This window comes from Lynx rufus, unplaced genomic scaffold (assembly GCF_022079265.1).
Source record: "Lynx rufus isolate CCGP_SWC_20201006 ecotype Redwood Valley unplaced genomic scaffold, mLynRuf1.p SCAF_5, whole genome shotgun sequence".
Classification (NCBI taxonomy): Eukaryota; Metazoa; Chordata; class Mammalia; order Carnivora; family Felidae; genus Lynx; species Lynx rufus.
In genome coordinates this window covers 28,432,513-28,457,997 of record NW_025814867.1, presented here as the reverse complement: position 1 = coordinate 28,457,997, position 25,485 = coordinate 28,432,513, and the positions used below count along the sequence as shown (strand labels likewise).

Sequence of the window (25,485 nt, the reverse complement as noted above, 5' to 3'; positions counted from 1 at the left end):
TCCCAAGTGGTAAATGAGCACTGGCTTCAACTTAAAGTCACCAGCTGCATTAGACCCTAACGAGGGAGGCAGCCTGTACTTTGAAGCTTTGAAGTCAGGCATTGACTTCTCTCTAGCTGTGAAAGTCCTAGATGGCCTCTTCTTCCAGTAGAAGGTTGGTTCATCTACAATGAAAATGTGTTGTTTACTGCAGCCACCTTCATTAATGATCTCAGCTAGATCTTCTTCTGGGTCACTTGCTGCAGCCTCTCCATTGGCATTTGCTGCTTCATCTTGCACTTTTATGTTATGGAGACGGCTTCTTTTCCTAGACCTCATGAACCAATCAATCTCTGCTGGCTTCCAGCTTTTCCTCTGCAGCTTCCTCCCTCTCTCAGCCCTCACAGAATTGAAGAGAGTCTGGGCTTGCTCTGGATTCGACTTTGGCTTAAAGGAATGTTGTGGCTGGTTTGATCTTTTATGGAGACCATTAAGACTTTCTCCATATAAGCAATAGACTGTTTTGTTTCCTTATCATTTATGTACTCTCTGGAGCAGCACTTTTAATTTCCTTCAAGAATTTTTCCTTTGCATTCACAACTTGGCTACCTGTGTGGCACTAAAGGTCTAGCTTTCGGCCTATCTCAGCTTTCAACATTCCTCCCTCACTAAGCTTAATCATTTCTAGTTTTTGATTTAAAGTTTGACACATGCAACTCTTCTCTTTACTTGAACACTTAGAGGCTGTTGTAGGGTTATTAACTGGCCTGATTTCAATATTGTTGTGTCTCAGGGAGTAGAGAAGCCCGAGGAGAGGGAAAGACAGAGAGAGTGAGAGTAAGAGTGAGAGTGAGAGAAAGAGAGAGCGAGAGACAGCAAGAGAGAGAGAAAATGGCCGGTTGGTGGAACAGTCAGAACACACACATTTATCTACTAAGTTCACGGTCTTATATTAATGTGGCTCACGGTGCCCCAATACAATTACAATAGTATCACCAAAGATCACTGATCACAGATCACCAAACAAATATAATAATAGTGAAAACTTCGAAATATGGTGAGAATTACCAAAATGTGATACAGAGACACAAAATGAGCAATTGCTGCCAAAAAAAATAGCAGCTGTCAAAAAAATTGCTTGACACAAGTTTGCCACAAACGTTCAATTTGCAAACAATGCAATAACTATGAAGTGCAATAAAGTGAAGTACAATAAAATGAGGTATGCCTATCATTTTAGCCAGTAGAATGCAAGCAGAAGTGATATGTGCCCCTTCTGGGTTAAGGTGGTTGATAAACAGGTTGTCTTCTCTACCCTCTCATTTCTTTCTATAAGTTGCCTGCAGGTGAGCACAGCACTCTTGAAAACTATTGGTCCAAAAGATGGAAGCCTGGGGGTGCCTGGGTGGCTCAGTCGGTTAAGCATCCGACTTCGGCTCAGGTCATGATTCGGTTCGTGAGCTCAAGCCCTGTGCCGAACTCTGTGCTGACAGCTCAGAGCCTGGAGCCTGCTTCGGATTCTGTGTCTCCCTCTCTCTCTCTGCCCCTCTCCCACTTGCGCTCTGTCTCTCAAAAATAAATAAACATTAAAAAAATTAAAAAATAAAAGATGGAAGCCTGGGTCCCCAAATCACGCCATGGGTGAATCAACTCCTATTAGTCAGGGACATCTCTACTAGAGTATTAGATATGTGAGAAAGAAAGTCCATTGGGGTAAACCTCTGAGAATCTGAGGTTCATTTGTACAGCAGCTAAAATTACCCTTATTTGTTAATATATCTGGAAAACAGTTTTTAGGGGACTCAAAATTGACTCTAGTGGTGAAGACACAAGTTAAGATGCATACAAAGAGTTTGGATAAAATTGTTTCATGAAATCTGAAAGTGGAATAAAGCAATATTTTTAACTTAGTGAATTATTTTACATTTTACTTTACTTTACTTTAATTTTATGAGAGAGAGTCCATGAGCAGGGGAGGGATAGAGGGAGAGGGAGAATCTTATGCAGGCTCTACGCCGATGCAGGGCTTGATCTCATGACCATGAATGAGGTCATGATCTGAGCCAAAATCAAGATTCGGATGCTCAGCCAACTGAGCCACCCAGGTGCTCCTTTAGTATTTGATTTTAAATTTATGTACCTAACTGAAAATTAAATATTAAAAAATATTTAAGCTAATAATAATAAAACCTGAGATCAAGTGGTATTGATTGTGAAAAGCACCTTTTAGATACCTACCCATTCTCAAGATACAATTCCATTATGTGGCAGGAAGCATAGGGAGGAAGGATTCCATTGTAAACATCTAGTGCCATCTGCAAGCCAGCCACGGTAGTATCATGCTGTGGGGATTTGAAACAAATCATTTTTGATCTTTACCTCTGGTTCAGATGTACGTTCCATAGGTAGTTTTAAGCACTTGTAGAAAACCATGATGGTTTCCGATCCAATTAAATTTGCCATAACCCCAATGACTCAAGGGGTAGAGAGGGGAAGAACTAATTTTGGTCGAGCATCTGTTGTGTGCTAGGCAGTGAGACTTAACTACATATTATTTCCATTACAAAGATGAGCAAACAGACCCAGAGATATTAAGTAACTTGCTTAATGTCATATAACCCTGAAATGGAAGAAAATAAATTTGAGTCAAGTTTTCTGCTTTTGTCCCTTGCCTTTTTCTAGCGGAACATCTCTGTTTTAGCTGGTTTCACTGATTTGCATTACATTTTAAAATATTTTGGAACACATTAGTGCTAGATTGTATTTCTTCTACAGATTAGAATAATCTGTGATTTTAAAGTTGGGGAAGAATATGTAAGGTTATAAATATCAGGGAAGACAGAAATGTAAGGAAATGGAGAGCACAGCTTAAAAGTAATTGTTAAAGGTTTATCCCAGTGTGGCTGGAAGGCATAGGGGACTGGTTTTTCAGTCTTAGTTTTGCCACTAATTAACTACACAATCTTTGAAAGTCCTCAGCTTCTCTATCGACAAACGGGCATAACATTTGGTTGCCTAAATTATATGGCAGTGTACATATATTAAAAAGGGGTTAGAACTAATTTACTAGAGAAAGAAATAGAATTACAGAATTATGACTTGCCAGAAATCACACAAGTTAGAACTGGAAAGCAGATGGGAAGCTAAAAAAATTGGCAGAATGGACTGGTTTCAGGAAGCCCTTCTCCAGGAAGCACTACACTGTTTCATCCATAAGCTCTTTGTCTTACCCCATTTAGAACCCCTGATCATAAACAAACTTCCTTGTATCTATAGTCACCTCATCCATCTTCCTGCAGAATGGAAACATGGCTTTCTTCAGCCAAACCGCATCTGAGAAATCCTCTATCATGGAGAAGTGGGTGGGAAGCCGAGTCACCATGTTGCGTGTCCTGGTTCACTGATCTTTGCAGACTCAGTCCATGGACGGCCATTTCAGTGCTCAATGCACCCCTCAAATCCCACTCTCCACCCTGCCAACAGTGCCCATTTGCCTGACTCCTGCTCCAAGATGGAGGTCTTCTCTGAGACCTCTCTTTTTCTTCCTGCACCCAGTGTAGCTCTAACTTCAGGCTGCGGTCATTTGCCCCCTTCTCTCCCCTATTCCCCTTGCCACCTGGAGATTTTTATTTGGATGCTCTCTGGTGCTTCAGACCCAATTGTCTAATCATTCCCCTGCCCCAGGAGCACCTCCGTTAATGGCTCCACCCTCCTTTTGGTCTTGGAGGCTTGAAACATGGCCTTCACCTGTGGGTTTACCTCCACGTCATTACTCTCTGCCTACATCTAATTCATGCTCTGCTTTTGGTTTGGAACAGCAATGATGCTTCCCCTCTCTGAGGCAAAGCTTTTACCTGTACTGCATTTCCATACTGCTTTGTATGGTATTTATGTCTTCCTGTCAGTTTTGGACTGTAAACTCAAGGGCCAGAATTAGGTGTTTAATTTTAAAATTAAAAATTTTAAATATAAAAGCAAAATAAAATTAAAAAATGCCAACCACATAGGTGGTCACATATACACATATTCAGGAGACCTGACAAATCAATATTGAAAAGCTTTGAAGAGCTGTCTACTATCTGCTGGGCATTAGGGAAATGATGATGAAGAAAATGAGGCTCCCTCCTTAAAGAGGTCACTTACTGGACAAATGGATATTGATTGGAGATGAAAATACTTACTGCAGAATACATGACAAGTTTTCTGTGGTTTGATGGCCGAGTTGCACTCTTCAGGTGATTGAGGATTTCACCGACCAGGACACCTTAAAGATAGATCAACAAAGGAGCTGAACCAAACGTGGGCTTATGTTTTAGTTCCTAAACTTTGTGTTTACTCTTACTTAGTGATTCTCTCTGCCATGATTCTCAAAACTTGAGAGGAAAAGAACTAACTTTGGTTGAGCATCTATTGTGCTTTATACACATTAGTTTACTGAACCTGACTTCTATCCCCCGTTTACACCAAGGAAGCTGAGGCCTGGCGACATACAGCGAGTTATATACAGGCTGTGCAAACAGAGCTGGATTGGCACACTGGGACCCTACCACCCCCAGGTTTTGTTAAAGCTCAAGACAGGAGGTTGAGGAACTTGAAAGGATTGCAAATGGCATTTTCAGACAGTTGTTAGCGAGTGCTCTTCTCCAGGGCAGCCGTGATGCGATAGCCTGGCACGTATTCTGTCTCCCCCTCTTGCTTCTGTTCTCTTGGTCAAACCTGTGGGAGGCCGTGGGAGAAAGCAGCTCTCTGGATGTCTGTACAAGTCATGGGCTGTTTTCTGTGGCCCATTACTCCAGGTTACCCTGGGTATCACTATTAGGGGGCAGTCCGCATCTTTCATCTAAGGAATCTGTCTGTCTTCAGTAGAGGAGAGCTCTTGCCCTTCATGTTTGTTGCTCCTGAGGTGATGAAGGCGGGTACACAACTCACAGTCTCCATGTCCTTGAAGGCTGAGGGGTACCTTGGAGTGCCAGGCATGGTCTTGAGGGCATCCTGCCCCAGGAACTTCCACAACCATCACCTGAAGACTCCTTATATCTCTGGTGGTTTTTTTACTACACGTGTACTCTCCTGGCTTCCCAGTGATCAGTTCGTTTTTGTCAAGAGCAGGGCATTGAGGTTAACAGATGGAAGGTCATTCTGGACTCTGTGGTCCACTCAGCAAACACACACTGAGCAGCTACCATGGGCCAGATACTATGCTAGGTGAATCAGACTCCTGCCTTCGAAAATCTCTTAAAATAGTACACAGAGACTGTTTATTCATCTATATACCAAGAGGCACAATAAAAGGCTAATTACAAAGGGAGGTGGTCTGTTCTTTCTGTAGATGCTGTGACTCCCTTGACTGGGAACGGAAGAAGCTAGATGCTGCTTCTCCAATGGGTCTACATCACTCTGCTTCAGAGAAGGTTGCTTTCTCAGAGTCCTTTAGGGATAACACCATCACCTACCAGCAACTTGCTCTGCAACAGGTACTTTGAAGCTGCCTTCAGCATTGATAATGGGAGACAATATCAGCTCTTGGTTCTGAGGTGATTGTCCACCTTGCCCCTAGAAGAAACTAGGGGTAACTACCATAGTTATCCCCGGGCTCTGACATGCCTATTATTTTGCTTTATAGGAGGGGAAACTAGGTTCAGAGACACTCAGCAACTTGTCCAAGATTCCACAACTTGTGCACAGGGGGGCTGAACTTCTCTGAACCCAGCATGTCTTAATCACTAGACTCCACTGTAGTGTGCACTAGCTTCTCCGTTCCCTGTTACATCATTTATTAACTGCATAAACCAGACAAAATATCACTGACTGGAAGACATAAACTTCCCTTCCCACACTCTTGAGCTACAGCAGGGGCTGGCAAACTTTCTGCAAAGGACCAGACAGTGGACCATATGGTCTGCCATAACTGTTCACTCTTGGGTGGAAGCCCAAAACAGCCATAGTCCTACCTAAATGAATGAGTGTAGCTGAGTGTCAATAACATTTTATTTATAAAAAATAGGCAGCGGGCTGGATTTGGCTTGCAGGCTATAGTTTACTAACCTGTGGTCTATAGCAAGAAGAGGTTCATATTAATACAGATGTGACCAGCCATATATTCCTAAATGAACCTTAGGGATTTTCTTGGTGTGTGTGTGTGTGTGTGTGTGTGTGTGTGTGTGTGTGTGTGTGTGGCAAAATGTGGGTGGAGTGTGCATATTACCAAATTGTATCATCCCTAACACCAGCTGGTAGAACAAAAGTTTTGGCAAAGATCAGAAGATACCAGTCAAAGTCCTGATGTTCCTGTGTGACTCTGTCACCTAGACAATATGTTTTTTTTTCTGTAGGATTGTGTTCAGCCGCTTCATCATTCAACAAGCACGTAGTTGACAAATCTCTCTTGCCTAGCCAGATCCAAACAATAGGCTGAACTTGGGTTTTGGTAGGAATCATTCAGGAAACTATTCCCTGGTTTATCAATACACTGGACTTCTCCAGAAAACAGGGCAGGTGCGTTCACAGAGAAACCAGTCTTCAAAGTCCAAGACGGAAAGAACCCCTGAGGGAAAGACTCTCACAGACAGAATCTAGATGGGGAAACTGACTAAGCGGGGAAGTTATTTCCCTGAAATGCAATCTCTAGTAGTCAAAGGAAAAAAAGAAGAGGAACAAGCTGTGAGGAAAACCCCCATTTTTTATTCCTGTACAGAGTTCTACATCTATTATTAAACTATTCTCAGCTTCTGCCTAGCTTTCTTTGCCCATTTCTTCACTGTTTCTTGCATCTAGAGAAGTGCTTCTGAACTTTCATGTTTTATGAGGTACCTCAGGATTTCATTATAATGCAGATTCTGATTCATCTGGTCTGGGGTGGGGCCTGAAATTTCTGCATTTCTAACCAGAGGCTTGGTGAGGCTGAGATTACTGCCTCATGGACTGCATTTTGAGTAGTGAGAGGCTGAATTCCTCAGCCCATCATGACTAGGTTGAGGGACCTCAATCAAGAACCCTGTCTCTACCATCTGATGTGGCTTGGGATGGAGTCACACTTCTAAGGCCTGGTGGTTCAGGAATAAGACCCGGTGTATGTGTAGTCAACAAGGCCCAACTTCCACCCTCTGCCTCCTTTCCTGTTTAGCACATCAGATTGGGCTGCTTCCTGGTCTCTGTCCCTACACCCAGCCCTGAATGAACATCTGCCCAGTCTGGTCCAACAACCAGGATGCTTTGCCTCTGTGTATTCTCCTGGGGCTCTGCTGAACTTGTCCTGACCCCGCCAGTGAATAGGGTCTGGCAATGGTTGGAGTCTTGATGTGATTGCCCTTTTTTTCTCAAACTGTCTAGAGTATATGACTTGGAAATTCTAATCCTGTGGCTTAGAATTTCTTCACTGTTATGTCAACCTGCCATAATGGACTATCTTACTCTCCATCCTTACTTTTATTTATTTTGAGAGAGAGAGAGAAGAGAGAGAGAGCGCGCGCGCGCGCGCGAGAGAGAGAGAACAAGCAGGGGAGGGGCAGACAGAAGGAGATAGAATCCCAAGCAGACTATACAATCATTGCAAAGCCCGACATGGGGCTCGAACTCACAAACTGTGAGATCGTGACCTTAGCCAAGATCAAGAGTCAGATGCTTAACTGACTGCGCCACCCAGGCGCCCCTCTCCATCCTTACTTTTAATGCCTATATTAACAACACCTGAATCTGACGCTTCCTTTGGTATCTTGGCTTGGCCACCCAACTGCCCTCAGAAGCATCACATGTATCTCTATCCTGCCTGGTCCTAGCTTCTTTCGTCCACCCACCTATCCTGATTATAAGGATTTGGCATCCTCTTGCCTGGTCTACCTTTGTTATGATAGGATGTCCTACACAATGAAGGGCCAAATCCAGCTGAAAGGAGGCATCACTGAGAAATAAACACCTTCCACCCCCAATGGGAACATTTAAGCTGGGTCATAAACTTGTCAGTTGCAGTATGTGTTAATCTACAGGACACAATTAGCCTGAAAAATATGTTTTATTAACTTAAACAGTGGATACCACCAAGAATTTTGGGAAAATGGGCCCCTTTTGTCATACTTCCCCCTTGAAAAATTCATACTATAGGCCACCAGACACAATTGCTTTTCATGGAGCTCTGATACAAAATCATTGAGGCACCTGGGTAGCTCATTTGGTTAAGCCCTTACTTCAGCTCAGGTCATGATCTTATGGTTCGTGAGTTCAAGCCCTGTGTCAGGCTCTGTGCTGACAGCTGGAGCCTGGAGCTTGCTTTGGATTCTGTGTCTCCCTCTCTCTCTCTGCCCCTCCCCTGCTCATGCTCTTTCTCTCTCAAAAATAAACATTTAAAAAGTTAAAACAACAACAATAAAAGCCTTAATTGTTTGAAAGGATGAAAAGTATCATTTACCTTTATCCCAAAGCTTCCATTTTCCAGATAGGAAAACTAAGGCCCAGAGTGGGCAATGTTAATGAGTATAAAAACACATAATGTTTATTGACAGTGTATTATGTACCAGGTACTATTTGTCCTAAGCTTTTTGAATACATACGTTTATCGAATACATATGTATATATCACTCATCCACAAATCCAATACACTCCTTTCACTTTCTTATATACTTACCCCCCTGCAGTCTAGATTTCTCTTTCTGCTTGTGAATTCCATAGACAGACAGGATGGACAATTCTGATAATTCTTTCAACTTAGTCATGGTGTCCTCTGTGGCCCAGGAGGGTAAAGTGAAATTGTGAACACTCTGTAGCAGAGAAAAAGGGAAGAAAATGTGTATTTTTATTTGTTAACTTTTTTGTCCTCTTTCCACCACAAGAACTCCTGGGTCTAGGCTTTCTTGTCCTGACATTTGTCTCTAGGAAACCTTTCCTTTGTGATAAGTAGTGGTATTAATTTTCAGAAGAAAAATTCACAGGGACTAATTTGCCCCTTCCTACCAAGCCCATAGCTTTTGGCTTAACTGAGGGTCCAAAGGATGATTCCTATTTTGCAAAGTAAGGGTGAGATAGGGTAAAAATGTACCTCATTCCTTTATGAAAGGTTTAGAAATCTATTAACCTGTGGGGAAGGTGACACTGACAGGGTTTGATGATGTTTTCCTCAAAGCTGAATGAACGTCCTGAGAGGATAGCTGGGAGAGGCAATATATTTCTGGAACCTTCAGTACCAGACCCCCACTCCCATTAGCTCCAGTTCACTGACTCCCGAGAAAGTGCACTGCATATACAGTAGACTCTTTGTGAAACTTTTTAAACGGATGAACAAGCTGTATAGCATGGTGGGTAAAGGCTTTGTGCCAATATTTATTACTTGCTATGAAAAATTGATTAAGACTCCCCCAGATTCGAAACAGGAGAGACAGAGAGACAGAGAATTCTTGAAAGAGGAGATCAAAGTGGAGTGGCCCAGAGAGGAAATAAGTGGGAGGGAGGAGAAAAGGAAACCACGCACCACACCCACATTATGGAACAGCTCAAATCAACCCAGGGTAAGGAAGAAAGAAAAGAAATCAAGACTTGAACCAAAATGTGGGCTCTTGTCCCCACTAAGGAGTCTTTTGTAAAGCTAACAAATCTTCCTTGAAACAGGGGCTAATGATAAAGTGAAAATATTGGGAGAGTCGTGTGTACTTTTAGGCAATGAACTCGATCATGAAAGGGGGCAAACTGTGTCATTTGTTACTAAGATGAACTATGAAAGTAATTGCTGTCCCCAGACATTCATGATGGCCTCAAGATCAGAGGTGGCTGTAAATCGTGTGGGTGGTCAGAATTTTGCCCCAGGATTCAGGGAGCCTGGTAGGGAAAACAGGAATATAGAGTACCCCTTTGGGCCAGTAGGTGGTGCATAGTGAGTGAAAAATACCATGGAGGCTTGAAAACCTCAAAGGTCATTGATCCAGCTACAGAGTTTATTTCGTATGCATTGTACCGCAAGGAAGAGATTCCCGATAAACCAATTTCAATAACCTGGTTTCAAGTTAGCTTGCTTATTTCTATATCCAGAAATGAGGTGCCTTTTTTCCCCTGTCTATTCAATAACATTGCTGCTTTCATTAAAATCCATGACAGGAGCCCAGCATTCCTGAGTGACTGAAAAATAAGTACACGGCAAGGCACAGAAGAAAAGCAATTTTGCGTGCAATTTTCTAAAGGGTGAAAACATAAATAATGGAGAGAAAAAGTCAGAATTTTTAAGTTCATATAAAGAAGTCTTGAATTATGTTTCAATGTCAAAGGAAGCATAAGTAACATACATATCTGCCAAAAAGTGAAAGAAAATGTATTCATCTGTCTCAAAATAGGCAGGGGTCATAAAATCAGATTGCAGGTTAATCTTTGATAATTTTTCTTTTACCTCACAAAATAAAGGGTCATAGACTTTAGTCCACATTCCAAAAAGGTCCCGGGTATGGTATCCTGTAAATGTTGGCAAGGTTTCTATAAAATCCTGAAACACATACAGAGGGAGAAAACATTTCTACATTAGAGACTCTTAATTTCAGCATTATGAATATTTGGGGCTAATTTTGTTGTGGGGAGTGCCCTATGTTTTGTAGGACATTTGGCTGTCTCCCTGACCTGTATCTACCAGATGAACAGCATGGTATCATCCCTCATCCCTCAGCTGTGACAACCCAAAGTGTCTCCAAACATTCCCAATGCTCCCTGTGGGGCAAATTTGCCCCCATTGAGAGCTGTGCCGTTCTTCACATGAAAGTGAACCTGGAATATTGGCTGTGGTAATACAAACCTGAAGAATTTTACGAACACTAATTGATTACTTAAAAAAAATTTTTTTTAACATTTATTTATTATTGAGAGACAGAAAGACACAGAGGGTGAGCAGGGGAGGGGCAGAAAGAGGGGGAGACACAGAATCCGAAGCAGCTCCAGGCTCTGAGCTGTCAGCACAGAGCCCGACGCGGGGCTTGAACTCACTAACTGCGAGATCATGACCTGAGCTGAACTCGGCCGCCCAACCAACTGAGCCACCCAGGCACCCCACTAATTGATTAGTTTTAATGATTACATTCAAATGTGGGCACATGCTGGCTTACTGCCACGTGCTCCTGGTTTGTCTTGGAACCAGGCCAAGTGTACTACCTCAAATGTTTTTTTGGAAATAGGTGAAGTATAACTCACATATACAAATGACTGGTCAAGGTGGGAAGGGGAAGCAGGTCTTAGGCCAACACACCTCAGGAATATACAGCAGAAACTGGACCTGATATCTGGCGATCAATCAAATTTGGGAGGGATGCACACATTTCTCTAGATTCTGGATTATTCTTGTATTGTCATGATAATGACACCTACTGTTCAGCTACCTGCCTGATGGATTTGGCAGCAATTTCTGGGAATCCTTTTGAAAGATATTATATGGTGGATAAATTTTCTAGGAAAATATAATTTGCCAATATTAACCTAAACAAATCTTCTTAAAATAAATTAATTATTAAAGATCCCCCCTCTAAATGAAACGAAACCAAACCAAGTAACAGCTCTGGGGCCAGATAACTTTACAGAGGAATTCTACCAAGATTTTCAAGAGTAAGTTATTCTAATGCTGTTTTAACTGTTATAGAGTGTAGAAAAAGAAAAAAAGAACAAACTTCCAAAACATTTTTCTGAGTAAGTGCAACACTGACACTGACAAAAGACTGGCCAGAAAACTATAGTCCAATGGTGCTTTGAATATGAATACAAAAGGTCTAAGTAACATATTAACAAATAATTCAATATCCAAAGAAAGGGCTTGATTCTAGACATGTAAAGATGACTCAATAGTAGCAAATCTATGAAAATAATTAATCTTAGTAATTGATCCAAGGAGTAAAATAACTTAATTATATTTAAATAATGTTAAAAAGACTTTTCAAAAAATTAAACACCACTATTGATTAAAAACAATCAACAAAATAGGAAAGATAGCTAGTTCCTTAACTTGATACAAATATCTTTATTTGGTCCTAAAGCCAACATGCTTAATAGATAAAAAATAAGACAAAGATGTCCTCTGCCAATACTATTATGTCATACCGTACTTTAAGTATTGGCCAGTGCAAATATGCACAAGAAATCAGAGGCATAAATATTGGAAAAATAGAGATAAGCCATATTTGTTTGCAGATGTTATAAGCCTGGAGCAAACTTAACAATAAATGTAAAGACTTAAATGAAGAAAACCTTAAAAAATTCCTAAAGATAAGGGGCGCCTGGGTGACTCAGTTGGCTAAGCATCCAACTCTTGATTTTGGCTCACAGGTTCATGAGTTCGATCCCTGTATCAGGCTCCTGATGCTGATAGTGCAGAGACTGTTTGGGATTCTTTCTCTCTCTCATCTCTGCCCCTCCCGCGCATGCTCTCTCTCTCAAAATAAATAAATAGACTTGAAAAAAAAATCTTGAAGATGAGAACAAATAGGAACATGTACCATGTTCTTAGAAAGGAAGACTCAATATCATAGAATTGCAAATTCTCCGAGTTAATATATAAATTTAATCTGACTCCAATAAAAATACTAAAAAGTGAAAAAAAAAGTGGTTTTGGAACTCAAACAAGTGGACTCTAAAGTTCACAGAGAAAATAAAAACATAGTCATGAAAAACCAGAAAAGTAGAGAGTGAAGGGTGACAAGTCTTTTAAATATTAAAGCCTGTGTAAATGTTACTAAGTGTAACAGCGTAGTTTTGGCTAATGAAACATAAAAATAACTGAATAAAAATTCCAGCTACAGACCACATACACTGGGGAATTTTAATATATATAATAAGAAAAAGGTGGGAAAAAGAGGAACTGTTCAATAAATAGTGACAGGGTGATTAGGGAAATATGGAAAAACTTAAGCAGGTTACAAATTTCGCAGCTCACACCAGCATAAACTATAAATGGGTCCACTATGTAAATGTATGATAGAGTGGAATTAGAAGAAAACATTGAAGACTTCCTTTATTACCTAGGAGTGGGAAAAACTTTTCTAAATATGACTACAGTATACAAACCATTTATGAACGCATCAGCACACTTAAGACTATGCCCTAGCAAAAACACTGTAAACAACGTCAATGGGCAAACAATAGAAATAATGCCCTTTATGGAACAGGAAAAAAATGTCAAAATACAGGGAGAAAGCTCCTAAAATTTATAGAAAAGAGAAAAGCAATAACTCAAAGGATAAATGGTAAAGGGATATGAAGACAACAAGAAATACAAAAGACATTTAACTAGATAAAGATATCCAAAGTTCACTCATCATAAGAGAAAAGTACTATAGCACAATGCTCTATAATGATGATGGTACTGGGCTTCCTTGTCTTGTTCCTGACTTTAGAGGGGATGCTTCTAATGATAACATTTTTTAACATACAGATTGGCAAATCTCCTCAAAGTTGTCTACACATTGTTGGCAAGGCTATAGAGAAACAGGCAATCTTGTGCATTGTTGATAGGGGTAGCCATTAGTATAATCACTTTGGAGGATATTTTGATAATATTTCCAATTGCTCCAGATTTTCTACTTCTGGGATACTATTCCACAGACATTCTTGTGAAATGATTTAGATGCACAAGATACTCATACAGACTGTAAATGACTGGAAATGACTCACTTGTCTATCAATATGAACTGGTTAGAGAAAGTATGGGAGGTCCATGAATTCAAATGCAGTTATAAAAAAATGAGGAAACTCTTTATGTACACATATAGAAATATTTCTAAGATCTATTGTTAATTGAAAAAAACCCAAAGTGTCCAACCTTGTGAATATAGTATACCACTTTTGTGTAGCAAAGAGGAAACCACCAAAATATATTCATATTTATTTGCATATGCATAAAGAAACTGCAAGACTTTATAAGAAAATACTGCCAGCAATTACCTGTGGGGTCTTTAAGAGACTTTCCACTGTATTTAATGTATTAGAGATTCAAAATATTATTTTTTCTTAAAAAATACTTTTTAACGTATATTTAGTTTTGAGAGACAGAGAGAGACAGCGCACAAGTGGGGAAGGGGCAAGGAGAGAGTGAGACATGGAATGCAAAGCTCTGAGCTGTCAGAACAGAGACTGATGCGGGGCTTGAATCCACAAACCATGAGATCATGACCTGAACTGAAGTCGGATGTTTAACCAACTAAACCACCCTGGTGCCCCCAAAATATTTTTAAAAGTATGAAGCATTATATCTATCTTTTGCATAGTATTAAAAAGGGGTATTTTGCAAAGTGGAAACATAAAATAAAAAAGATTATCCTTTATGTATGAAGATAAATGGTCCCAACCCCTCAACGTCAATAAAGCAGATCATTTTAGACTTGCATTTATTCTGACCTAGCTATGCACTTTCATCTGGCTCCTTCAGACACATGGGTATAGGATTAGAAAGGGACTGGCTTCGTTATTAGCTTGTGGTCTCACACAGGGAAGGGGACTGGGTAGAGATGACTGACCCTCACTAAACATTTTAACCCATTGCTATAACCAGCCACTGGCAGACATATTCCTCCCACATGTTTAAGAAGCTGGAGTTTCATCCTTTGTCTTTGGCCCTTTCACTCCTGCACACCACTAAGTGACACAATTTTTTAACCTTATAAGGATGCAGCCTCTTCTGGAATTCCTCCGATTTGAGAGTCTCATCCTTAAGTTCTTTAAACCGAGGGCAGTCCCCGAAAGGCAGGTACAGCAACTGAGGACAAAAGAAAAATCATAAATTCTTTGTTGGAAGAACTTTTCACTAAAGAAGCAGTAGACATATTTTAAGCCTCATTAGGTACAAAGCGACCTGAATAAAAGATTAAAATGTGTTTTCAGCTGAAAGGAAATTCTAAAATTGAGGAAAAGGAGATAAATGGTCTGTAGGTCTTAAAGAGTAGGATATGTACCCAGAACTGAAAAGCTTTTTTTTTCCTTCTTTCATGAATTTGCCTAAGTAGGACTATATCATTGGTAAAAGAGTCACACTTCCTGGTTTTCCATGTTGATATGATTATCTTGCTTCCTACTGGACCTCTTTGATTTCTAGCACAAATTGCACATGTATGTGCACATGCACCCCCTCCCCCCCACCCCACATAAGTATGGAGAAATGAATAAGAGGTTCTGGAAAGAATCTTAAGAGATTGATTAACCATTCATTGACTTGGATTCTTGCAAGTTTGCAGGCTGTTAAAATAAGGGCATATACTAAATATGTAGAAAAATACATTTAAAAACCCATTATGAGGACAAAGGGATGAGTTTAAATTCAACAATCTTTTGTAGTCTTAATATAACCTACAGGTTGGTGACTCTTCAGCTTATTTTGCTGCTCTGACTTTTCATTTGTGGCTGGTCTCGTATTTCCAGCCTTTGGTGGACATCACTACTTGGATGTTTCTTTCTCCTCAAGTTTAACATGTACAAAACTGAACTCAACTTCATTTTTAACCATTTTACTTCTGTAATCTCCTTACTTTTGCAATGGTAACATTTATCATCCTATTTCATAGACTACTCAGTTGTTTACTTTCAAAATATATCCAAAATAGACCCCTCTTCAGTTTATTCATTGTTCCCTCCCAGTCCAAACCACCGTAACCTGTTTCAACTAATGCAAGGGCCTGCTATTTGGTCAGTAGGCATCCACTCTTCTACCTTCACAATTCATTCTCCACACTGCAGTTACCTTAATCCTTTTCACATCATCTATCTATCTATCTATCTATCTATCTCTGAGAGAGACATAGACAGCATGGGCGGAGGAGGGGTAGAAAGCGAGCGAGAGAGAACCGCAAGCAGGATCTGCACTGACAGCACAGAGCCCGATGTAGGGCTCGAACTCATGAAACCATGATTTCACAACCTGAGCCGAAACCAAGAGTTAGACATTTAACTGACTGAGCCACCCCAGGTGTCCCTCGTGTTTCATTTTTATAAACACAAATCTTTCCAAAACATCAATCAGACCACACCATTCTGCAGTTTATAACCTTCACTGGCTTTCATCTTACTTGCTAGAATCCAAACTCAGCTAACTCTAGAGATCTCGTTGCCCTGCTTTCCTGCTACTGCCCCTTCACCCACTCCTCTCCAGCAACACTGTCGGCCTCCTTACTATCCCCTGAGCTCACAGGTTTGGGGGCGCTGCAGACAGTCCCCTGCCTGAGACTGTGCCCCCAGTGACTCTCACCAGCCTCTTCTAGCCATTCTTTCTTGCTTTATCTCCTTCAAAGACCTCATCGCCATTTGAAATCGTTACTATTTTTTACTTCTTTATCATCTGTTTCCTATAAAATACAAACTTGAGGACAGTAGGATCTTGTCTCTCTTGTTCACTGCTGTGTTGACAATGCCTCGAACAGAGCCTGGCATATGAGTAGCTACTCAGGAAACTTGTTTTCTTAATAACTTGCTTCCTGACTTTGTCTCATTTGTCTTACTTTGCTTTCTTTCCTCTAATGTCTTTAGCATCTAATTTCAGACCTTCATCTCCTCATTGCTGAATTGCTTCCCCAGATATTCTCAGATGCTCCAGTATCCTTTGCTTCCCAACCACTGTCAGACAGGTGCCTCAGACCACCACTTATCATGTGTGCACGGTACTGAAGAATGAACGTGCACAGGTTTCTTTTATGTCTGCTGCTTTACATCTTCATTTCCCTGCATGACTTTCTAATTTTTCCACAGAACGAATGACACTGTGAAGGGAAAAGGGACAGGGCTGTTCATTTAAAGGCCTAGGTTTCAATGAATTACTCAACCTTCCTAGTCTTTAGTTTTCTCATCCCACACATTGAAATGAGAGAGGCTGAAAATAAATGGGATAATCACCTAAACATCTGACCAGCATTTTGTAATTAACAAAATTTTTCATTTCTTAACCAACTGGGTTTTCATGAATTGTCATGAAATAGGTGGGTGCTGTTGTTCCCACGTTACAGAAAAGGACACTGATGCGCGGGGGGGCGGTGACTTGAGGTCAAGTGTCTGAAATGGTAGTTGGCTCTCAGACCTAGGTTTCTCCAGCTTTAAATGCAGCCTTCCTTCTTTTTTTCAGTTTATTTATTTGGGAGGAGGGGGCAGTGGGGAGGGGCAGAGAGAGAGGATCCCAAACAGGCTCCATGCTGTCAGCGCAGAGCCCGACATGGGGCTTGATCTCATGAACCATGAGATGATGACCTGAGCTGAAATCAAGAGTCAGACGCTTAACTGATGGAGCCACCCAGGCGCCCCTAATGCAGCCCTCCTATATCACACTGCCACTTAGTCCCAAGATTCCCCCTGGCTATTCAATTTAGATTCTTTAATCTGTGTCCAATATAGTTATTCAGCCATTTTCATTCTTTCTAAATACGAACTCTGGACACAGAATGGCAAGCCCTCTGTATATTCACCCACTGCCATGTTTTGGGGCTGCTTTCTTCTCCTTTCCTTCCTTCCTCCAAGGTCTGGTGCGAGCTCTCACTCCCTCCACGAAGACTCTGTCATTACAGGCTGCCCTGTGGCAGCTCCATGTGTGTGTTTCTCTGGGCTCCTCCAGCACGGGCAGCTTATACTTGGATCATCAACCCACCACTTGTATTGTGGTCTGCACGTGTCACACATGCGAGTCTTTTGTAATCAAGTGGATGATAAATTAGGGAAGGAACCTGGCCTTATATTTCTCTTTGGCACTTAGCACAGCTCCGGGAATAACTGTGTGTTGATTGATTTTGTCAGATTTCTTAGCTGATGTTAGAACTGTTTTCATCTTAGCACGTAGCTGGAAGCCATGATAATCTTGCTTGTTTCTCTCTCCCTCACTCTCCTTGTTTCTCTTTTCCTCTTCTAATAGCTCCTATATTCTCTTTACTACACAATTTAATTACCAGCTTTCAGGATTAAGGGTTAAACAACTACCTTGGTCTGCACCGGCTAAATTTGGTTCTGCTGTCCAGTGTCTATCTTTGCAGAAAAGGCTGTGGCAAATGTGATTTTTTTTTTCTTTTTGGAAGACAATATTCACCAACTCCTAAGAATTCTGATCATCATAATATTTTACTCCTAATTCTGTTGAAGAAAAAGAGGTACAAATAAATCATCCTATCTTTTCAGGAAACATCAGAACGACTGGTTAAAGTAGAGTTACCTGGAGTGATGTTGACAGGCTCAGGCTGTTTCTACAAAGTATTTGGGAAATATTCTTACGTCATTAGGTGCAACAGTTTAGTCAAATGTCTAGGAGTACTGGCAGGGCAAAGAGGACAGTGGCCTGCCCCAGGGGGTCTCTGGGCAACAATCCGGGTGTAGAAGTTGTGCTAAGCCCCAGCTACAGAGAAATGACATGGTCATGCTTACAATGTGACTGCAGGGGAATCATGATGGATTCCTTGTCCCAAACTATTTCCTTCATCTAGTCTTAAATCACGCATCTGGGAGATTAGTTAGATGTATTTAATACTATTAAAATAAAGCAACTCCTCTGAAAATGTTAAAGAGTTCTTGGTCCCTCCTATGCAGTGCAAATAATTTTGAGAGCTTCTCTTATATAGCCTCATTCAGGCAGCTTGGTTTATGGTACTGGTTCTCACACTCAGCTGTCCACTGGAAACATCTAGGGAGATTATTTTAAAAGTACTCATATCTGCGTCCCAACCTCAGATATTCTGATTTGTTGTGGAGAGTGCCCTAGGTGCCAGGATTTAAAACATTCTCAGGTAATTCTAATATAATAACTTTGAGAACCACTATTTTACAGGGAAAGAAATTGCTCTGGAATGACCCAGGCCTGTTTCTAGTCCCAGTTGTGATGCTTACCAGCTTTGTGGCATTGAGCCCATTTTATTTATTTTTCTGAGTACTTATATCCCTGGATATAAAAGGAGAACACTAATATTGTCCATTCAAGATTGTTACAAAAGGTAATATGATGACACGTATAAAGTGCTAGTCACTAACTATGTACTCAAATCTTTCTTTTTTCCCCTACCTTGGAATGAGAGTTTCATGTGGGGATGGGTGTTTTGTAGGGAGAGAGGTCTTAGAGTGTTCTGGAACACTATGTGGGGTGCCAAAAGCCTGGGAATTGAAGGTAGAACAAGGGGAACCCCGTGTGTGTGCATGTGTGTGTGTGTGAAGATGGAAAGGGATGAACTGCCATTCGGTGAAAGAGTAGCACAACAAAGTAGATGATAAAGATCCAAGCTGAGATTCTGTTCCTACTCTCTATTGCCTGGGGCTTTCTGTGTCCTACTTTGTCCCTTGCACCTTTATTAGAAAAGGATTGAGATCGCACAGACCAAGCAGTGTCCAGACCTCCAAGCCCACAAGTTTCCTCCTCCTCAGCCCCAGGGGATGTCCTGGTTATCCCAGAATACTGACCCGATCTTCAGAAAGAGAGATTGTGTGCACCGGGATGGGCTGCCATGGTAGGCTGGGATTCCAGATGCTGATACCCTCTGGGGGAAATAGGCCTGCAAGGTTTGTCATAGCACTCATCAAAGTCCGGTCAACGTCCGTGCTTTGAATGTAAACCTAGAGTGGGGAAAAATCAAAGGAGAATCCAACCAGTTGGAACTGTGGGTTTTCCACTGTGGAGTGAAGAGTATTTTTGAGAAAGGCCAGGACCCTCACACCAAAACATTAGCATCATGATCGTAGTATCTATGGAGATAGAGACAGTATGATGAGAATGCCAGATGGTATGTCAATAGCTGAATTGACAAAAGAGATCAATTAAGTGGTGGCTACTTGCCAAGCCAAAGTATTTGCCAATAGTTATCCATAAATTTTTGAACTTATTCATATTCATAAATTTTTTAGGAATAAAATGTTTGTATAAAGAGGAGTATATTTGTAAATGAGATCTCTGACTTGTATAAGTTCCTTGGAAAACAGGTAAAACACTTTCACAAATGCACCGTTATGTTACATCCTATCAAGGAAAAACGTTTCCACTCTTGGATCCCCAACTTACCTGTTCACGTTTGTAGGACTCATTCAAAAATTTTCTATATCTTTGCCTTATATACCGTCCAAGTTCATAATGCTGTTCCATGCCCAGCTAGGAGAATAAAAGCAAAAATCAGTGAAAGTAAATTCTGGAATCTTATGTGTGAGTCTCATCTCTCCTCACTGAATGAGCGGAGTAAATAACGGTGCACTTCAATAGTTCAACAACAACAACAACAACAACAACATATTTTTAAATGAAAACAAGAAAATCTTTAGCCATGACTTCTGGAGAAAACTCATTCACCTTTATTAGCACTTAACATAGAGCCTTGCACACTTAATAGCTGGTGATTGATCTGATTTAAATAAATGGTTCATCTCTGGTGCGGTAGAACATCACTGGCTCATCTTTGTTGTAGAACATTCAAGAGAGCTGGTTGACCACTTGGTGGAGGTTTTGTGGAAGAAATTCAACCATCTGGTAAGAAGTTGGACTTGATGAATCTGAAGATCACTTTTTTCTCATTGTTGCATTTATTTTTTGAGACAGTTCAAGTGGGGGACATGCAGAGAGAGAGACAGAGGGGTATGGGGTGGGAACAGAGGATCTGAAGTGGGCTCTGAGCTGACAGCAGTGAGCCTGATGTGGGGCTTTGAACTCGGGAACTGCGAGATCATGACCTGAGCCAAAGTCGGATGCTCAACCAACTGAGCCACCCAGGGGCCCCTGAAGATCACTTTTAACTTCTAGGTGTAATGATTTATTATCTGCACAGTTTATTTATGCCTGGTTCATGAGAAACTAGAGCCTCCTACCCAAAATGTGGTCTGGGGATCAGCAGTATTAGCATCACTTGGGAGTATGTTAGAAACCCAATTCTTAGGACTCACCTTGATCTACTGAGCCAGAATCTTCGGGGGGCGGGGCATGGAGCTCAGGAACCTGTTTTTAACAAGCTTACTAAGATTCTGATGGCCAATAACCATTGAGGAGTGTTGCTTTAGTTCAGTGATCCTCAAGCATTACTGTGCATCAGAAGCAAAATTATCTAGGGGTTCTTGTTGAAATGCAGATGACTCAGCACTTCCCCCAGAGATTCCTGCTCATTAGATCCTGGGGTGGCCCTGGAATCTGCATTTCAACAAGTGCCCTGAGTGATTCAGATCCATGTAGTAGAGTGCCATGCTTTGAGAAACACTGCATTCGAGTCCATCTTTAATCCCAAGTTTTACCAGAGCCTCAGGAGTCAGAGAGGATATGGTCACTATAGCTCGGCTTGGTCCCACTTGTTCATTTGCTTCTACTTCTAGATACCATGATCATTACCACCTCCCCAGGATGAGGAAGCAGGTGTGAAAAGAGTCAGGTGTGCTTTAATTTTTGCTAGTTTCCTGGGTGATGCGAGTAGCTAAAGAAGCAGGTACTTTGGACTTAATTTGTTGCATTAACTTACAGCTGAATTTTGAAGAAACAGTCATCTTCTACAGAGCAGGGGATTTCAAACTCAGCATTCCCAGAATCACCTGGAGGATTCATTAAGACAAAAGCTCCCAGAATTGAACCCCATAGTTTCTGGTTCAGTCGGGGAGGGCCAGAGAACTAACATTTATGACAAGTTTTAAGTGATGGTGATGTTGCTCATCCAGAGACCACACTTTGAGAGCCAGTGACCTAGACAGCCATCACTCGGTCATTATGTAGATTGGAAGTGCCTGGCCAAGGGAGGAATTTGAGCTCTAGAACCTTGCTACTTCATGTACCAGCACCATTGGTATCACCTTGGAGTATGTTAGAAATGAAGACTCTTAAGGGCCCATGTCAGACTGGCTGAATTAGAATCTGCATTTTTTCCCCAAGTGTCATTGAGATACAACTGACACATATCATTGTATAAGCTTAAGGTATGCAGCATAATGGTTTGGTTTACATACAATGTGAAATGATCACTGGTATAAATTTAGTTAGCATTTCATACAGATACAATAAAAAGAGAAAGCAAAAAGAAAAAAAATTGTTTTCCCTTGTAATGGGAACTTTCGGGATCTCCTCTCTTAACAACTTTCCTATATATCATAGAATATCATAGAGCAGTTTTACCCATAGTCATTGTGCTGTAAATTATATCCCTAGTACTTATTTACCTTGTAACTAGAAGTTTGTACCTTTTGATCCCCCTTTTCCCAACCTCCCTCCTCCTACTTCCTGCCTCTGGTAACACAAATCTGATCCCTTTTTCTAGGAGTTTGGTTTTTAAAATTTTTTTTTAAATTCCACATATAAATAAGATCATACAGTATTTGTCTTCCTCTGTCTGGCTTATATCACTTTACACAATGCCCTCAGGGTTCATCCATGTTGTCCCAAACACCAGGATCTAATAATTTTAAGGCTAAAAAATATTCCATATATATAATATATACCATCATAATACATATGTGTATGTGTGTATATATAGATATATATGTCTCTCTATATATTTCTTTATCCATTCATTTGTTGAGGGACACTTAGGTTGTTTCCATGTCTTGGCTCTTGTAAATAATGCTGCAATGAACATGGGGGTGCAGGTATCTTTGTGAATTAGTGTTTTCATTTCTTTTGAATATTAGAACCTGCATTTTAACAAGATGATACATTTACACTTGGCACTTGAGAAACACTGCTCTAGGAAAGTCTGATGGCTAGTCAAGAGACACCCAGAGGAGAATCCAGATCCCACAGTCTAAAAGTATTTTATCGTCTTACTGGAAAAGCAAGCAAGGGAACAGGACTCTTCACACCGCCACAGGTATTAAGGACTAGTGCTGGGTTTTTGCTACCGTTCTCTCTTTTAAGGAGCCGCAAGCTGGGTAGGCTATGGTGGGAGGAGCTCAGACCTGGGAGCCAAAAGATACTGACCTCAAATAGCCTCAGTGGGATTTCTCCTCTATGAAGCAACATGGTTGAGTTAGGGAAGTGATTCTCAGCCTTGGCTACACGTTAGAGTCAAATGCTCAACTGAGGAGCTTCTCAAAATCCCAACGTCCAGGCCACATCTTAGATGAATCAAATAAGAACCACCCAGACAGACATCAATATTTTTTAAAGCTCTCCAAATAATCTCAATTTTTAGCCACGATTGAGGTACACTGGTTTAAAAAAAATTTTTTTTTAACATTTATTTTTGAGAGACAGAGAGAGAGCAGAAGCAGGAGAGGGGCAGAGAGAGAGGGAGACACAGAATCTGAAGCAGGCTCCAGGCTCTGAGCTGTCAGCACAGAGCCTGACATGGGGCTCGAATCCACGAACCATGAGATCATGACCTGAGCTGAAGTCAGATGCCTAACCAACTGAGCCAACCAGGCACCCTGAGATCCACTGGTTTAAATGTTCAGTTAAATGTTTAGAGATTTTTGACTCTAAACATTCTATGAGATTTTCTTAATGTATTTAAACTGCTTTGGTCGGGACAGAAGCAACACCTGTGGCCTCATGGCCCCATCCACTCTTGCAAGGGAAGGGGGTGGGGCACTGGAGTGGTGACTACAGACGCCTTTGCCCTCCTCCCCTTCACCTTCTCCTTTGGTGCTCTTCAGGGAGCAGGGCTCCCTATGTTTAACCGACCACTTATCAGGAAGGCTCAATCCCAGTGTACATAGCTGATAAAAAAAAATCAAATTTGGTATGGGCATTTGCAGAGGAATTCTGTTTTCCTAACCCTGCTGATTCAGTTTATCGACTACAAGATTATTTTCTACTTTCTCAGGTGGAGGCTGAGAAACTCGGGGGGCTGGCCTCCAAGCATTTGTTGGCTCTCTTCAGCACCTTTAAGTTCATGTATTCATCTGTGGCCATGCACACCTCTCATGCTTCAATAAAGCCAAACAGGGTAAAAAAAAAAAATCAAAACTGGCTATTTTATACAATTTTCCCACAGTTACTAGTCACTAGGGTGATCTGGTCATAATGAGAAATTACTGAAATTAAACATTATTGCCTCTCCTTCCACAATCAAAACACATTTTAGACTTTTTAGATCCTAAGCAACTGTGCAAAATACTCCTCCAGATCTGAGTAACTAAAGTAGTTGTATGGCTTCAATATATTACAGACCCCACACAGTTTAATTTCCCTTAAGACTTATCGGCAATCTTTAGCTAAAAATTCAACCAACCTGAGTGAGTTGGCCAAATCCTTGTGGCCATGAGGATTCTTTGATGGGGTCATTAGGAAAGGTTTCAATGGGACTTCGGTCTCCATGCCTAAATACCTGAAAAGAGGTCAAGACAATAATGTTAAAAATTTCACTTCGGTGTTTTGCCTCTGCTCATCCTAATAGATTTTCTTTTAAACCACTGGTTCTCAACCTAGGCTGCTCATTGCAATCACCTGGGGCAATTAAAAAAATTCTGAGGACTGGATCCCCCTCCTAGTGATTTTGGTTTAATTAGTTTGGGATGTGGTCAGGACATCAGGATTTTAAAGATCTCCCCAGGTAAATCTCAGGTTATGAACCACTGTTTTTGTTTTTTCTTTCTTTCTTTTTTTTGGTGTTTATTTATTTTTGAGAGGGAAAGAGTGTGAGCAGGGGAGGGGCAGAGGTGGGGGCGGGACACAGAATCCAAAGCAGGATCCAGGCTCTGAGCTGTCAGCACAGAGCCCGATGTGGGGCTTGAACCCACAACCGTGAGATCATGCCCTGAGCTGAAGTCGGACACTTAACAGAATGAACCACCCAGGTGCCTCAAGGACCACTGTTTTAAGCTCACTAATACTTTTCTGTGTTTCAGGTAATGTAGGTAACAAGACGATCACTCATTAGAAAGCAGGCAAGCCACGTGTGGAGATTGGTTTGTATATCAGGGCAAGAAGGAACACAAAGCTTAGAAAAATCACTTTACCGCAGACAAACTCTGATAAGAATTATTCTTCCTTAATTATGGTTACAGTAAAAATGGTGTTAAAAATTTTACATAACATAAAAATAGTGGCTTTTAAATGCCACATACCATTTGTGACTGTCTTGAGCCAATGATTTATTAGTTTTTAGGAGATTAGGAATAAAGGACTTGTGGATAGGAAGATGAGAAAAGCTAAGCATCAATCCTTTAAGAACATACTTCTGGATTCATATGCATGCCATGCTATTTTGATTGCACATTTTATTCTTGGGGGAGAGTAGTCCGGACTTTCAAGACCCTGGTATTTTATGATTCCAATACGCTTCCTGAATAGAATACCAAACCAAACACAAAGCTATTTTATAATCAAAAGATAAGACAAGTAAAACACTCAAGAAACTCAAGATGAAGTCTACACTGAGGCCACCAAACATTTTTAATACAGAGGAGGGCTGCATAATGCCTTGTGGTGTCTGAGATTTCCTGTACTTATCATTTACACTGCCTGGCTAAGATGCTCCAGTAGACGTAGAATAAGGAACAGTCTTAAATTTTGGTCATCTTTCAGATGGGATTCTAAGAAAGTGAGGGAGGCCTCTAGGACCTGGGTTGTGTCTCTGGTGTCTAAAGAAAACTGATCTTTTGGTCCCCTAAACTGCTAAGAAATTAAAGTCCCAGTAGAACAGTTTGCAACAAACAGAC

General features: G+C 41.0%; 1 protein-coding gene across 2 annotated transcripts in view; it reads right to left on the bottom strand.

Moving 5' to 3' along the window:
• ACP3 (acid phosphatase 3) overlaps window positions 1-25,485 on the bottom strand; it is a 44,915-nt gene that overhangs the window by 13,184 nt on the left and 6,246 nt on the right. For both annotated transcript variants that reach the window (XM_047099884.1, XM_047099885.1), the window contains exons 2-9: window positions 24,057-24,152; window positions 19,925-20,011; window positions 19,330-19,482; window positions 14,579-14,677; window positions 10,343-10,435; window positions 8,597-8,729; window positions 4,161-4,243; window positions 2,218-2,321 (exon numbers count right to left, since the gene is read on the bottom strand). In XM_047099884.1, the coding sequence (XP_046955840.1) occupies window positions 2,218-2,321; window positions 4,161-4,243; window positions 8,597-8,729; window positions 10,343-10,435; window positions 14,579-14,677; window positions 19,330-19,482; window positions 19,925-20,011; window positions 24,057-24,152 (848 nt within the window). The remainder of the gene's footprint in view (window positions 1-2,217; window positions 2,322-4,160; window positions 4,244-8,596; window positions 8,730-10,342; window positions 10,436-14,578; window positions 14,678-19,329; window positions 19,483-19,924; window positions 20,012-24,056; window positions 24,153-25,485) is intronic.